We start from the raw sequence: 15,323 nt of genomic DNA on the forward strand, positions 1-15,323 counted from the left end.
ACTGACAAATTTAATCGTAAAATTGTTATTTCACCCATCTGCTTGTGGACAAATAGGCACTGACAATTTCCTTTGGTTAATTTTTCAGTAGCTCATTGAAACCGTCTTCGTAGTTTCTCAGGAGTAAAATGAGGCAAATATTCATACGTAATATGGTTATGCGAAAAGCACGGGTTAAATAAAATAATCGAGCATCCAGTCTAACGTTTTTTTTAATTAATGATAATTGTGGTACTGAAGAATATCAGCTATTACGCTTACTATAATAGATTTAAAGTTAACGTCACAGTATCAGCGATTCTGTTTAAAAGTAGTGTTTATTAACACCCATGTCAAGTGTAAATGGCGCCTTTAAAAATACAATTTTGACAACTAAATTGTTACCGGTAAATTTACGTTTGTCAAAGGTTATTCTAAAATATTAGGTTTTAATAGGGGAAGAAATAAAAGATACACACGTAGCAAATTAAATTCATAATTTTATTTTTATAATAAATAAAAATCAAGAAAACTCTTTTTGAGAATTTTCCACGTTAAATACATCGTACAAAAGATGTAAATACAAACTAAATCACTTGGTGCAAAGGCAAGCCTGTCGGTTCGGGGTTCGAGGTTCGCCCCACCGAGCGCGAAATGCGTCTTCGATTGTTTGAGCTATCTATGCAACAGGCGAGTGGAAAACCGAGGACAGCCTCGTATTGTATTGTATTTAAACGAAATTACACAACAAATACTAACGACCTTCCTCAGGGAATGCACACTTTGGAGGCATTTCCAATAAATTGTAAAGAAATAAGCGGTTACCATGATTATAAAATATTGTAAATAAAGAGGTATGTATAAAGCGTATTACACTTCAAAAGTGAAAAAAAAAACAAGATAATTTAGTTTTACCAAGTAATAAATAATATTTTGTAAAATCAAGTATCTAACTTAAATGTGAAATAATTTACTATAACTTTTTTATACACCTAAACGATATAAATGTATTGCAACATATGAAGGAGCTTTGGAACCATTAAGTAATTCGGGGCTTATTTTAAATTTTAGATGGTTATAAATCTCGGACAATAAATCTAAAAGTTGTGATTCATCTTTGGTTTTCAGAAGACCGTTTATCGACGACAGTTCCATAACTCCTCGTGGGGCGCAGCGAAGGCGTGGTTCGGTGCGAGTCGTAGCGCTGGGTCCACGCGGGACCGCGCTCCGACCTGATTATCTCATAAGTACTTACATAAGTTACAGATCTACTATGAAGCTAATGCATCTTAAAGCAAATAGAGAACTTTATCCAAATTAACGACGCACTTTAAACTTAAATTGACTAATGAACAATCGGCTGGGAAACATTTTGGCTAGAAATCATTGTGAAACATGGGAGAGTTTGAATGTGTTCGAAGTATTTTTAATGTTCTATTTTATTGACTACCATACCACAAAAAAGACGCAATACAAAATAATCAATTACTAAAACATCACAGCTCACAAGCAAACAGTGCATATGAAGCGGCGATGACGAGACCAAGGTGACACGAATGATAACCTACTCTATAATATGCTTTTGGGAAACATCTACTTTCTTGTCTATTATGCATTGGTAAAGATTAAATATACTAGTAATCAGAGCAAAATAATGAACATTAGTTGAAACAGATTTTGATATTCCGCGACCGGACATCGCGAATATAAAAATCACTAACTAAAGTGTATCGTTCAGCCGCCAGGCGCGGGGTTGCCTAAGGGCAGTGAACTTGCTGTGCAGCAAGTCGCCTAGGCTCCGGCGCGCTGCGGACCGGCGTAGGCTGTGCTATGGACTCCTCTCGTTATCACTCATTACACCTCACTAATTTACGCCAAAAAGGTCGTTCCGTTAACTTATTAAATGCTCGCATTTCGGCATAACAACGCTTATCACAATATATAAAAATATATATTAAAGAAGCTTACACTACAACTACACGCTTTACGCTCCCGTATGCATTTGCCACCACACTAGCGATGCGACACACTCGCGGGAACCGCCATTTGTTTAAATACACTTGTATTCACTTTTATTTGTGCGGCAGCATATGCGAGTCTGCAAATGGTTCACAGCATATTCTTAAAGATAGAGACGTATTGCATCTATGAAACAGTTTCCTCCGTATTCTAATGGGAACATTGGGAAGAAATGAAGTCCGGACTCAAAATTTCGTTACAACCCGACTTCACTGTACTGGTAACTGGCTCGGCATTTCTTTGTACTGCTCAATTTTACGTACTCTCGACCCATGTCACTACACCATTTCTTCCCATAAATACAATAAAAATGTTTAAGGTATTTGATTTAGAACAAACTAAATGTAATACTTTTTGTCATTTCATAAAAATATTTTTTTTTCTCCAATTCATTATAAAGAGAGAGTATCGAGGACAACTAATAATTAAGTTTTTACCTTTTACATACATTGACTTAATAGGCTCTGGATTTGCAAGAATATAATACTAGAGTGACAACCCATATTGAATTTAGCGCACTGTGCCCGAGCGGCCGGGGAGCCGCGCCGGGCGCAGTGCGCTACATAAATCTATTTAAACAGCGAGAAGCTATAATCTTTTCTAAATACATGTGCACTTAGTGACATTAAGATTAGATAGTTCGAAAGGTAAAGCCTTAAAGGATTCTACAATGTTTTTGTTATTTTGTTTTTTGTTGCAGCTTATTATTAGGCTTTTTATAAACACATACAGTATTAATTATATTAATATGGGTATATTTTTTTCCAAGAATGATTTTGACGCCATAATACCCAATTAAGAGTATAATGATGAATTTTCATTTATATTCTCTACGCTGACAAGGCTACCTCTTCAACTTTCATCTGTAATATAAACAGAAATTATAATATTAGATAAATGAAAACAACAGGTGAAAAGAACTGTGGATGATCCTGGTTATAAATAACTCTTTTATAGCTATAAAAATTGTACTTTTGGGGAGGATATTATAATTTTACATAGATATCAAATTCACAATATCTTTATTCAAGTAGGCATTTATACACACTTGAATCCACAATTATTTCAAGATTTTAAGTAGTACACTATCGTCGGAATGCTTTCGGGCCCCCCCTGTGAGAGGCCTTTCGTACTTCCCTTCCCTCTCTTGGGTACACAAGGGCCATTTTTACTTTTTTTTTCATCATATTTGCATTCTTATCTTTTTTCTTTCTCAATGTGATTATCATTTATTCTTCATAAATCCTTTCACTGCTTTCATTTTTTCCTAATCGTTTCATTCATCACTTCACTTTCGTCACCTTACGACCGGATTACTGCAGGTGTTCATTTTGTTCTGTCTTACTTAATTTTCATTTCTTTGTTTGCTCTTTTTTTATATTTATTCTCCCGATTAATATAGTTTTACATTCTTATTTTCACACTACATTTATTACAGATTTAAATATTTACTTTGGCTAGACTTATACACGTATTGTCTTTTTGCCTACATGTTTCTTCTAGTGTATTAATTGTAATGATAATGAATTAAAAATAAACAAAGGTAGGTCTTAGATATGTTTAGGAACTTTATTATATCTGTGTTTCACTAGGACCTACTGCCATGTGTCTGTAATGATATCACTGTCTAAAGTAGAATGCCTACTAGTAAAAGGAAATGATAGAACTATATCTAATGATAGATTTGTGTAACAAACCTCGTCCACCAACAATAATTGATTTCCGTTTAATGTCCTGCGCAGGCGCTGGTCGCACCATGCCCGGCGAACCGCTCACCAAGTGCCCGCCACCAGCACGAATTGGTTTAGCTATAAAAACATACAAAATTCTTTAATGATTCAGAGAATAGATGTAGTGATTATTATTATATACTTCTGGAGTTTTAATGTCATATATTTATTATTAAAGTTTATCAAAATAAGTTTTTTTATGATTTTCTCCTTTACATTGCAACCAATATAAATTATTTTAACGACACAATATATGATATGGTCACACGAAGTTTTTAAAATATCTAAGATTAAACTAAATTACATCTTACCATCAAATCAAAAAAGGTTAATTATTTTTCAAAATAGTCACCCTTGACAATTTGTGCATTGTTGCATCGTGTACAACTATGTCGCTCCACTCAGGAGGTTTTTTCCGGCATTTCTCTATTGTTGTGAAAAAATTGAAGTAAAAGCATAGTTTGTGGTCGAGACTACAGGAAGGACCCACTTTTAAAAATGTCTCTTAGTTTCAGGATCATAGGAGATGCAGGTGTGACAATGAAAATTACACCATTTAAAGTATGTCTGTCGATATTATATATCATACGCGTGTCAATGCTACGGCATTTCTAAGCTTAGTTCAAAATATGAAGTATCCATCCAGCAGCATGGCATACGTTTGGCAAGACCGCGACGAAAATTTTCACATTTAATATTCATAATGACTAACGTAATTTACATGTTGCCACTGATTTATAGAATAAAGGAGAGTGTACATCGTGTACATGAAAATTACCGAGTTCTATTTTCGATAAAAAAATTCTAATATTTTTACATTGACCAATTCTAGAAACTTTCAGTGTCACCAACATATTTAAATTGCGTTGCATGATACCGGTAATAGGTCGTTAATGCACTATCAGCTTTTACAACGTCATTTTCATTATTTTTTTCTATCTTTCAATGTTTGAAGAATAAACTACATGTTACACGAACAGGCCGTCGCCATATCAAATTGAATGAAGATTGTAATGGCATAAATAATACGATGATTACCAATTTGGGCCTGAGGGCCCCTCCTGGCGAGATTCTTGGCTCGTACAGCTTCCTTAATTCGGTCAACTTCGAATTGGTATCTCTTGCGGTCGCGCATAGCTCCTTCTTTCGCTTCCTACAAATAAAATACTTATGTTTTACTTAGTTACAATTTATACATTTTTTGGTTAATCACTTCTCTGAGAATGCTAAGATATCTTATGTAATAGTAAATGATGTAAGTAAAACTAATATATAGTTAACGATTATAAAATGCTGTCTACGTAATATAACTAAAACACGCAGAAACTTGGGAAGAATAAATAAAAATTACTTGCTTGAAAAACTGTTACGAAAGCAACGCATGTCTCGAAAAAGATGTTTACCTTAAGAGCCGTTTCCAAGGCCTTAACGCGCTCCATGGTGGCGCGGAGTCGTTTCTCGAGTTTTGGTAGTTCGCAGCGCAAGTCTGCATTGTCGCGCACCAGCTGTTTGTGCACCTTTGTCAATTGTTCCAGATTGTTCTCTAGGAACGAAATCTTTTGCTTCTGCGCTAGAGAACCGCCCTCCTCTTCCGTATTTTCTTCTGGGTTTGTCGATTTCTTTATTCTTGCCTTTATACAAAATTAAATGGATGTGTAAAATTGTACAAATTATATATTTGAATATTATTTACTGTCGAAAGCTTACGAAAATTAATTGTAATTAGAATATTAATGATATCTCTTAATCAACCTTAATACAACTTACTTGCAAATCCTGTACAAAAAGTTTTCGCAGGTTGTGCAGCGTTTGCAGTTCTTTGGCAACAGTGTCCTCGAGCCCCTTCAAATCGGCGCGTGCTTGCTCGCGACGTTCCACACTTTGGCTGTTAATAATCATTACAAGATGAAATAACAATAGCATAATCATTAATATGATCTTGCCACTTTGAAGTATCCTTTATTTTTATTCTTATTTATAAAAAAAACATAAACCATGTCTATAAATTACTTCAGGATTTCTGTCAAAAAATGATTAAATTTGCTTATAATTAATAATTAATAATATAGTCATACAATTTTTGTAAAGGATCCTCCAATGCAACAAGATGCAAAAAAACTTAGACTAAAATTACCTGCTGACTCCTAAGAGCTATCATAAGTCCCAGCACGCACCCATCCATATATATACGTCGCTCGGTCTACAAAGGCCATTAGAAAATGCCAACCCCCGGCAGAATGAATATGAATGGGATACGTGCGGAATAAAATGACAACTCAAAAATAAAAAGCTAGGCATAATAAACCTTGCAACTACATTTACTTTGTACTTACATTGGCTACCACATATCATTGTAAATCAAATATCTTAATATAGTAATACCATATATCAGTGTTGCAAACAATTCAATCTAGAAATAGTTATTTAAGTACTTTGAGGTATTCTAGATTCAATGAGAACACTATAAATACGCCACGACCAGGTCCAAACTACGTGCAAACATTGATTAGTTTATTTACTACGTAAGGTTTAAGAACATTATTTGCACGAGTTCAAATCGCACAAGTTGAGGCGACAATCACTCTTCGGCATTTCGAGTGCAACTAAGGAAATGATTCGGAACCAGGAACATGTTAACGCTGATGTTAAGTACAAGCACGAGTGGAAAAGGCACGGGTGAGAAGGACTTGGTCATGCTTCATGTCATTACACTGATTATGATTCAATGAGATTATATGTAGATTATTGTACTTGAGTCAATTGTAAATAAATGCCATCAACGGAATGGACTTGGTAACAAACTATCTTACGTTTTTAATACTATCAAAGGCCATTGTATTACTAAATGGTTCCACATTACCTATCAGCGATTTAATCTATCCTATCCACTACAATTAGAACGATCATCAAAATAAAAATCTTAAAACTTGATCCTCATTACTCGGAAAATAGTTATTTTTTAAATAATTTCAAACATTCCCGAGAAACAAGTCCAACAGTTCAAGTCTAATAGAAAAATATTTAGATAAAAATATGATTTGCTGAATTTCTATACAAATATACTTTAACATTATTTACAAAAATATTTACATGATAGAGTAGTGTGTATGATGTCGAGATCATGGCGACATCCACATCATTTTGTGCAAAATCATTTCTTACTTTAAGTAAATTATTTATATTAGAGTACTCGACCTTAAGCAAATATACCATTTAATATTTTCACTGAGACTGGCCATTTAATACGTTTTTAAATAAGCTAAGTAACACAAAAGGCAGTGAAAACACAACTTCTTAATTACACATCGACTATTTCGTTAAAGCCGCTATTAAAAGACAAAAGTTACGTTGTACTATACGAACACGAATAATACTTGAGTACTGAGACGATTTATAACGACATCTGCTAACTTGTAAAATATTCCAAATGATAACACACTACATAATATATTTTAACAATTTTTCTAACACCGATGCCTTACATATAATTATCTAAATACGAACCACACAAGTCATGCTTTGAATAGTCAACAAACACAACACTTGCAAATGCTTGAATGGAATTACCAGTTAATCTTTGGTCTTTTAAATACTGCATTTTTAATTTTAAATAATAAATAACTAAGGACTAGTAGATCAGTTCATAGAACAAAGCAGTTAAGAGCCCATTATGTATTTAGTCTACAACTACCTTAAAAAGAATCTTGCTTATTTGGAATTATTGCTTTGATTTCAAAGACAGTTACAATCATGAAAAAACATAATAATGAATACTGAAAATAAAATATGGATCTCAACACACCTGTCTCTAACAGAACATATAAAAATTATTTATTTATATTGATTGCTTTCGAAGGCACCAAAAGTTACTGTGAGTGTGTAGAGAGCCAAATATGGATGCAAAGCTTAAACTAAAACAACTATCTGGGGGTAGCGATGGGTAAGTAGGATCATGGTGACGGATATGAGCAGATGTAGTTGGAGGGGATGGATGTTGCACGTGTGCCGGGTGGGGGACTTAGGGATTGCCGAGAGCGACTTTTCCTCCCTGCCGCCGGTTTTGTCGATATCGAGGCCCAAGCCGTATCCGAAACCTAGCCTCTGTTTCTTCGGAGTTATTATGTAATCTCCGAAAATGTCATTATCGTCCCTCATGGCTGTCTGTTGATTAGCGACCTCTTTTTCAGCCTTATCAAGGTGACGACGAGGAGAGCGCGACACTAACATGAGTTCCTTGAGTTTCGCAGATTTATCGGCCTCCTCTCGTTTCAGTTTATCGTAGTCGTCTTGCAGTTGTTGGCGCGCCAGTGTCAGTTCCTGATAAGTGCTGTGAACAAAAGCAAATATTGTTATTTCACTTAGTTTCTGTTTGAATTAAAGAACTAAACATAGAAATTACCAAGAATCTGGCCTAAGCTCTGTATCTAAAGTTATTTTCTGTCTATCTAGATACAAATTTTGATTGAAAATTTTGTATTAATAATAAATTTATATGTAGTTAGAAATAGTGCATTTATTTTAAGTGTTAAATAAATATTTCTTACTCTTTAAGTTCTTGATGCTGGCGTTGTGAGGCGGCAAGTTCGTCTCGCAAGCTGGACAATTGAGTAGTGTGCGAGGCTCGAAGCTGTTCTAGCTGAGCTTCCAGGGCGCCGCGCAGTTGTGAATCCGCACGCTGTTCGGCCGCTGCAAGCTGCACACGTTCTGCTGCCTAAGGGTGTAAAAACATTCGTTTTTAAACAAAACTACCCTTATAAACAGGTTTTATCCTAACTGTACGTTACATATTTATAACAGGGCTGTTTTAACTAATTTATTATAAAAATGGGTATTTGTTCGAGTTCGAGTATACGAGTTATAAACATTATTGTTTAAATTAATAAAATAAAATAATTCTAGGATTTGGTTAAATGACGCCTTGAAAGTTTTCAAAGCGGATCAAATTTTATAATTTAGCGAAATCAATGAGTAATTGTTAAAAATTATATTTTGTACCACCACTTAAACAACTTTTTACAATGACATTATCGAAAACAGTTATCAAAAATTATAAATTGCGCCTTAAATAGTATATACTACTAATTATATCTATATATAATTAGTAGTGTGTTACGCTTTGGGTAATTATTGTGAGCTATTATGATGGCGTAACACCTACCGACGTAATTTTTTTAAAAACAAATAAACCTTATTTATACGTACATAATTAAAAATGTAAAATATGTAACGCCAGACTACACTTTCGTGCAATGCGGTTGTGACGTAATTTCTAAGTAGGAAACGATCGCATTTAGTTTACAAACGATTTTGATAAAACTAACCTAAAAATTGCACATAAATAAATTATCTTACCACCGTTTTTTTAAGACTTTCTAAACTTAAGCCGAATGACCTTAAAAATGTATACTGCATTTTTTATTTATTATAGCAATGTAAAAACATTTTGTTTTTTATACCAACAAACAAACTTCCTTCAAAAATGTCTATGAATTAAATTTCGAAACAAAATATTTTACATTTTAATAGTAGATTCATTCTAAACATGTCATGGATCTCTACAACTTTGAAATTTGGCCTTGGCTAGAATGGCATTCTTACAGTATTGCTCACCTACCAATTCTTAATTGCATTGTTGCAACCTACACATTCAAAATACTAAGCAATATGCAAAATAATTATTATTTGAAAACTACGTATGTATTTAGGTATTGTTTGTGAATGTGTCCTTTTTGGACATGAGTTTTATATTTAAATAAAATCATCAATAACAGACTAAAATAAAAAAATTGAAAGTTTTCAGGAGAACTAAAAGAAGTATTAACAAATCGAATTTCATGTGTTTGTTTATTGTGCCCCGTAGAAGAGGAAACGCGTGTAAGTGGTGTCTAAAAATAAACCACGACCTAAAACATTAACTCTGTAAACAAACAGTAAAGTACTGTTGTACTGTAAAAAGAATCTTTAACTTAAAATTAGATCTATAATTTAAACAGAGATCAAAAAAATAACGCGATTGAATATAAAGTTAAGGCGCGAACTTCATTGCTTTTTAAACAAATATTACTGAAAATCTCAATAAATTTTATTTATTTTATTTTAAAAAACTATAAAAAAACTTAAATCTGTATATACCAAAGTAAAGAAAATTCAAATCAATCTATATGCCATACCTGCAGGCGGGCGCACTCCTCGCGCAGGGCGTCGGCGGCTTCTTCCAGTTGTCGTTTCTTGTTCTCTGCCTCTCGCATTGATTCCGCAAGGGAGGCGCATCTGGCTTCATGTTGCGAAATAAGTAGCCTGCACTCGCCCAACGAACGCTCGTATTCCTCAATCTAGAGAAAAATTATATTCTTCAAGTTAAAGTAAATACAACAGTTTTGTTACAAAAATCCCTTTGTTGCTATTTTATTAAATTGTTTTGTAATGAAATGCAAAATGTTTTTCAACTGCGTATTTTAAAGTGCTAAGGATATATAAAAATGATAAATTAGCAAATTAAGCATATAAAAAGAGTATTTTAATACTTTACCTTTTGATTGGCGTCAATATTAGCGGTTTCTAAAGAGTGGCAGCGTTGCACAATGTTCTTGACTTCACTCTTCATCTTGCTGATATGTAAACGAGCGACTGTGAACTCCTCCTCCAGTTTACCAACCGTGTCCACATTCAATTTAAAGTCCAATTCAGATCCACCTACAGCTGCACCAATTTCAGCCAAATCTCGGAGCAAATTGGTAAGAAGTTCAGCAATGCGTTTGCGTTGATGTGCAGAGAGATCACGAAGTTGTTGAAGTTCCGAAGTCGCACTAGCCAGCGCACTCTGTTCGAAAATGAAGTTGCTTTATTCACAACCTATCCCTCAAATCTAGTAAATACTCATTATTGAATTTAAAAATATAGAAAGATTACAAAATTGAATGAATAAATTAGGATCTGTGAAATAATATTTACACAGTATATGATGAATCATATTAAAAAATAGTATGAATTTAAATATGACAGTAAATCAAAATTATGTCTTGTTGCTTGTACTTCAATAATGTCTTGCAATAAACTATCGTAGGCTGAAAATGGCGATAATAACGATAATTCATATAAATGTAAGGGAAAATTAAGTTTAAAGTTACCTGTTTTGTTTGTAGCTCTTCAGATAACTGATCACATTCACGACTCTTGCTGTCAACTTCCTGCGATTTCTGGTCATAATTAACAGCAAGTTCTTCAAGAGCCTGTAGCACTTCCTTTACCTCCTCCTTAGCAGCCTCATTTTCCTGTTGTATGCGATTCATATCACCCTGTAGAGCTTCATAGTCGCGTCTAAAAACAATGAAATTTATAAGAAAAACCCGAAAATATAGTTTTCCTTTAATGGAAATTTTGTTTCAGCCCATATAGGCCCATTGCAAGGTAAAGGCCTCCTACCAAAGATATCTGTGGGGATATACCACAAACGCCTTACTTTTCAAGCAAATTGTTGATCAGTGTGGTATTATGGTACACAGAGGATGCCTGCTTCCTATTCTCTGTAATCCAAAATAATTAATGCACAGTGTGAATTTATTAAAAATGTATTCTGGAAATGGAAACCACATCTTAGTCTTCTAACGCTGGACTACCTTTGCTCTATGGAAAAGTAATGAACCTAAAAATTAACACAAATTAAATAAATATACAAATTTCAAAAAAAAAAAACTTATGTAATCCACTGGAACAACAGATTATGAGTCCAATGTTAGTAGAAAAAAGTACATAATATTTTGATAAATAAATTCTGCTTCCGCTATGAATTCATTAAGTTGTAATATTGATTAAATGTAATTGCAATTATTATTTTATCACATTCCATCTTCAAAATATTTGTTTCAATTTTTGATATCCTTAAAATATTGAGTTAGTCAGCGTAATTAGTTTTAAGTCTACTGAATCATATCCATAAGTACCTATAGCACATAGAATAGAATATGTATACTGTTTATAAATTACAAGTACCTTGTACAGGCAATGAGTTCTTCTTGCTCCATCATCTGCTCTTTAAGTTTTTCCACAAGTTGAGAATGTTGGTTAATCTCTTCATCCTTATCATCCAACTGTTGGTATAGAGCTTCCAGTTTTGCTTGCATGGCAGCATCTTCAACTACACTAGCAACAGCTACAGGTACCGGCTAAATAAATATTTGAAAACATAAATTTATTAAAACTACTGTAAAAATAAATGTATTTTATACACAACACAAATTTTACATACAGGTGCAGGAGGTTTCTCTTCAATAAAGGATGTAACAGGAGTGACAGCTTCAATCTCTTGAAGATTGACTTGTTCTTCAGGTCGGACTGTTTCACCAGAGCGCCAACGATTAATTTCAGCTTCAAGTTTCTCAACCTGAAATATCAAATTAACCTCAACATTTTTTTAAACAAATATAAAAAACTTTAATTTCGAAATTAGACAGCAGTATACCTTTCCTTTAAGCCTGGCCACTTTCTCCTTCTCTCTCTCATAACGGCGCTTCCATTCTTCAGCAGTGAGTTCTTCATTGACACATACAACATTCTTCACAGTCTTTGCTCTAATTAAAGAATACATATTATGTTATAACAATGCTATCAAACAAACACCATAATCATGTGTAAACAAATAATAATAGAATTTTGTGTTACCTTTTTCCAAAATCAAGGGTACTTTTTGTTTCACTTTCATTGAATGAGGCTGGAGAGCAGCAGATAACAATGGTTGTTCTAGCATTGCCACCAAGTGACTCTTGTAGGATACGAGTTAACTTAGAATCTCTGTAGGGTATGTGAGATTTGTTACCATCTGCTAGAGCAGAGATGACATTGCCCAAAGCAGATAATGATTTGTTAATATTTTTGGCCTCATCAAGCACAGTTCCTTCAGCACCAGTTTTAGATACCTTAAAAATAAATTTAGTATCATTCCTATAATCATTCTAATAATTTATACTCTAGGATTAAAATGAAGAAATTAAAGAAACTAACCTTTTCTGAACCAGCCAAGTCCACAAGATATAACTTTCCTGACAATTTCTTCTGATTCTCTAGGTTTTCTTGTTTTACATTAATAAGGAAGACTGAATGAGATCTTGATGAATGTTCATTCATGTCTGTAAGAGGAATATTAAAATTTATAGAAACTTTAATAAAAGTTACAAAAAATAAATATGAATAGTCAGCACATACTTGTTACTGCAATATGTCTATTAGATTTGCCTTCCTCTATAACTTCAAACACTTCTTCAGGACTTGACACAAACCGTTCTGTAGCACCTTTGACAAATGGGACTCGATTTTTGTCTTCATGCACACTCAAATTAACTTTGGAGACTAAAAAAGATTAAATAAATTTAAGTTAAATTGTTTATATTAAATGAATAGTCAATAAATTCAATGGAATCTTTCAAAACTCAAAATATTTACAAGAATATTACCATCTAAGAGATCTCTGATTTTATCCATATAAATTTCAAAATATGATACTTTTATGTGAAATTCCAAATTCTCTTCCATTGCATAGATGTGATTAAAAATATCATTAACTATCCTTGGAATAATACCCTGCTTTCCTGGATCTCCTAAAATGTTTAAAAATAATATTATAGGTACAATCTATACACAGTCATGTACACAATTTTATATTTATCACTTACCTATGACACCTTCCATTGTGTGTGTTTTTCCAGAACTAGTTTGTCCATAGGCAAAAATTGTCCCATTGTATCCAGCCAGCACATCAGACACAATGCTCTTAGCTGCCTCATTGTACACTTTCTCTTGTGTTGCATTTGGTTTGAATACTTTGTCAAATAAATAAACTTTACCCTAAAAATTAATTGTTTAGTAATAACTAAAAAATTCATAACAACATTAAAAATAAATAAATCACCGATAAACAACTTTCCATATTATAATCATGAGCATATCAATCTACTTATGTAACTTATAAAATTAATATTGAGGTAGAAATGTCTTTAAGCATGCAGGATTTTTAAGGAAAACCTGTTTCAATCACAATTGGTTAATGGTAAGTAACAACAAATTTTAATTTTATTGCAGCTTTAATCACAAAAAAATACTTAAAACTCTTATTGAATATCTCTATAGAAATATAAATACTTTAAGGTTTGTCTCAATGATTTTAATAATATGTGAAAAGGGAAAACTTTTTGCAGAACATAATAATATAAATAAGGAATCGTATGGATCAGATTTTTTAAAATTGAGGAGATTTATTATTTACAAACGAGAATTTTAAAATAAATAGAAAAATAGGCGTCAATCACCAAAATGTAATGCAATAGATAAACAAAAATTACATAGTTTTTATAATAATACAAGGATGCCCACAGGTCAAGGTCGAAAGAGTATTTGTATTGATTTTTAACCATACAAGACTGTGTTTGATTTGCTTTTAATACGCTGTAATTTTATAAATTTTTGCGATTGCAATCATAGCCACCGAAGCGGAATAGAAAAGAAAGGCCATTTCGCAGCAGGTGAACACAAGTCATAATGTATTAGTCATCATGGTCTAAATTAGGGCGATGATAGAAAACCCCAATAAAAACTGCAAAATAAATACACACGTACCCCTATGGAAATGCAGTTATCATCGGGACCTGAAGGAAATTTCACAATAAATTTAGAACCAGCTTTTTCTTCGGAGTCGTTCAAGGGCCGAAATCGGCAAACGACTCTAATGCTGTCTTCAGCAGCTATTTCACGATCAGCTGCCATTTTTCAAAGCAATAAACTTACACTAAACACCTTCTACGCAAATATAAAAAAATAAAAACTTTACTGGAACATAAAACCGTGCATGAACAACTACAAAGTTAGATTTTGTCACTGTGAAATCTTCATGACAGCAATATCAAAATGTCGGCCATGTTCTTCGTACAAGAAAGGCCTGAAACTGGATGTTTATTGGTTGGATAATCGGGATTTAGCCAACCTCATGAAAAAAAATCAATCAGTTACCAACATTTTCCTAACAACAGTAGCGTTCCTAATTTTGATAAAAACATTGGTATTTTTAAAACTTTCTCTGTAATTGAAATAAATACAGAGATTCATTACTATTTACGAAACTTGAGAGAGATCTACTTACACGGGTATGAATCTCATGTAAGTAGATGTAGTGGAAAATATTAGTACCGGTGATTTACTTAGATATACTAAAGATACGAAAATACTGATTTATAGTGAAACGAATTGACCTGGGCCGGATTGAGTGAGAAGTAGCAGTAAATTAATTAATTTTTTTGCAATTACTACAAAAATCGTGCAAGAGAGGCCGAACTTAAGAGGATATCAATAAAGGAAGCTAGTTATCTGTTCACTAATATCCCAACAATTTATCAGTGTTGGGAAAGGTTTTAAAAAATGACTAACTACGATGTAAGTACCAAGTATTTTTTTGGGGAAAAAAGGAAAAATATTTTTATGTGATGAATTACAATTTGGTCGAATTCCTTAGTTGAAAAGTGGTAAAAGACCAAAATTTCTATATATCGAAATAATTTCTAGTCTTCGATAGGCTTTTAATACCATTTTAACTGTATAATATATAATATCAAA

At 33.1% G+C, this 15,323-nt stretch overlaps 1 protein-coding gene across 1 annotated transcript; it reads right to left on the reverse strand.

Annotated features, from left to right (window-relative positions):
* Nucleotides 1-1,972: 1,972 nt before the first annotated feature.
* On the reverse strand, nucleotides 1,973-14,644 carry Khc (kinesin heavy chain). The gene is made up of 19 exons (XM_068773229.1): nucleotides 14,334-14,644; nucleotides 13,394-13,565; nucleotides 13,175-13,318; nucleotides 12,927-13,070; nucleotides 12,726-12,850; nucleotides 12,387-12,640; nucleotides 12,187-12,295; nucleotides 11,974-12,108; nucleotides 11,718-11,890; nucleotides 10,856-11,045; nucleotides 10,258-10,548; nucleotides 9,899-10,060; nucleotides 8,273-8,439; nucleotides 7,954-8,055; nucleotides 5,496-5,613; nucleotides 5,132-5,359; nucleotides 4,767-4,881; nucleotides 3,696-3,806; nucleotides 1,973-2,861 (listed from the first exon to the last, which is right to left on the reverse strand). The coding sequence occupies exons 1-19, from the start codon at nucleotides 14,478-14,480 to the stop codon at nucleotides 2,851-2,853; spliced, it is 2,898 nt and encodes a 965-aa protein (XP_068629330.1). The 5' UTR covers nucleotides 14,481-14,644; the 3' UTR covers nucleotides 1,973-2,850.
* Between the last annotated feature and the right edge of the window lie 679 nt (nucleotides 14,645-15,323).

Source organism: Battus philenor, unplaced genomic scaffold (assembly GCF_028537555.1).
Source record: "Battus philenor isolate CCGP_79_NKW_IND1 unplaced genomic scaffold, ilBatPhil1.0.hap1 SCAF_6, whole genome shotgun sequence".
NCBI classification, from domain to species: Eukaryota; Metazoa; Arthropoda; class Insecta; order Lepidoptera; family Papilionidae; genus Battus; species Battus philenor.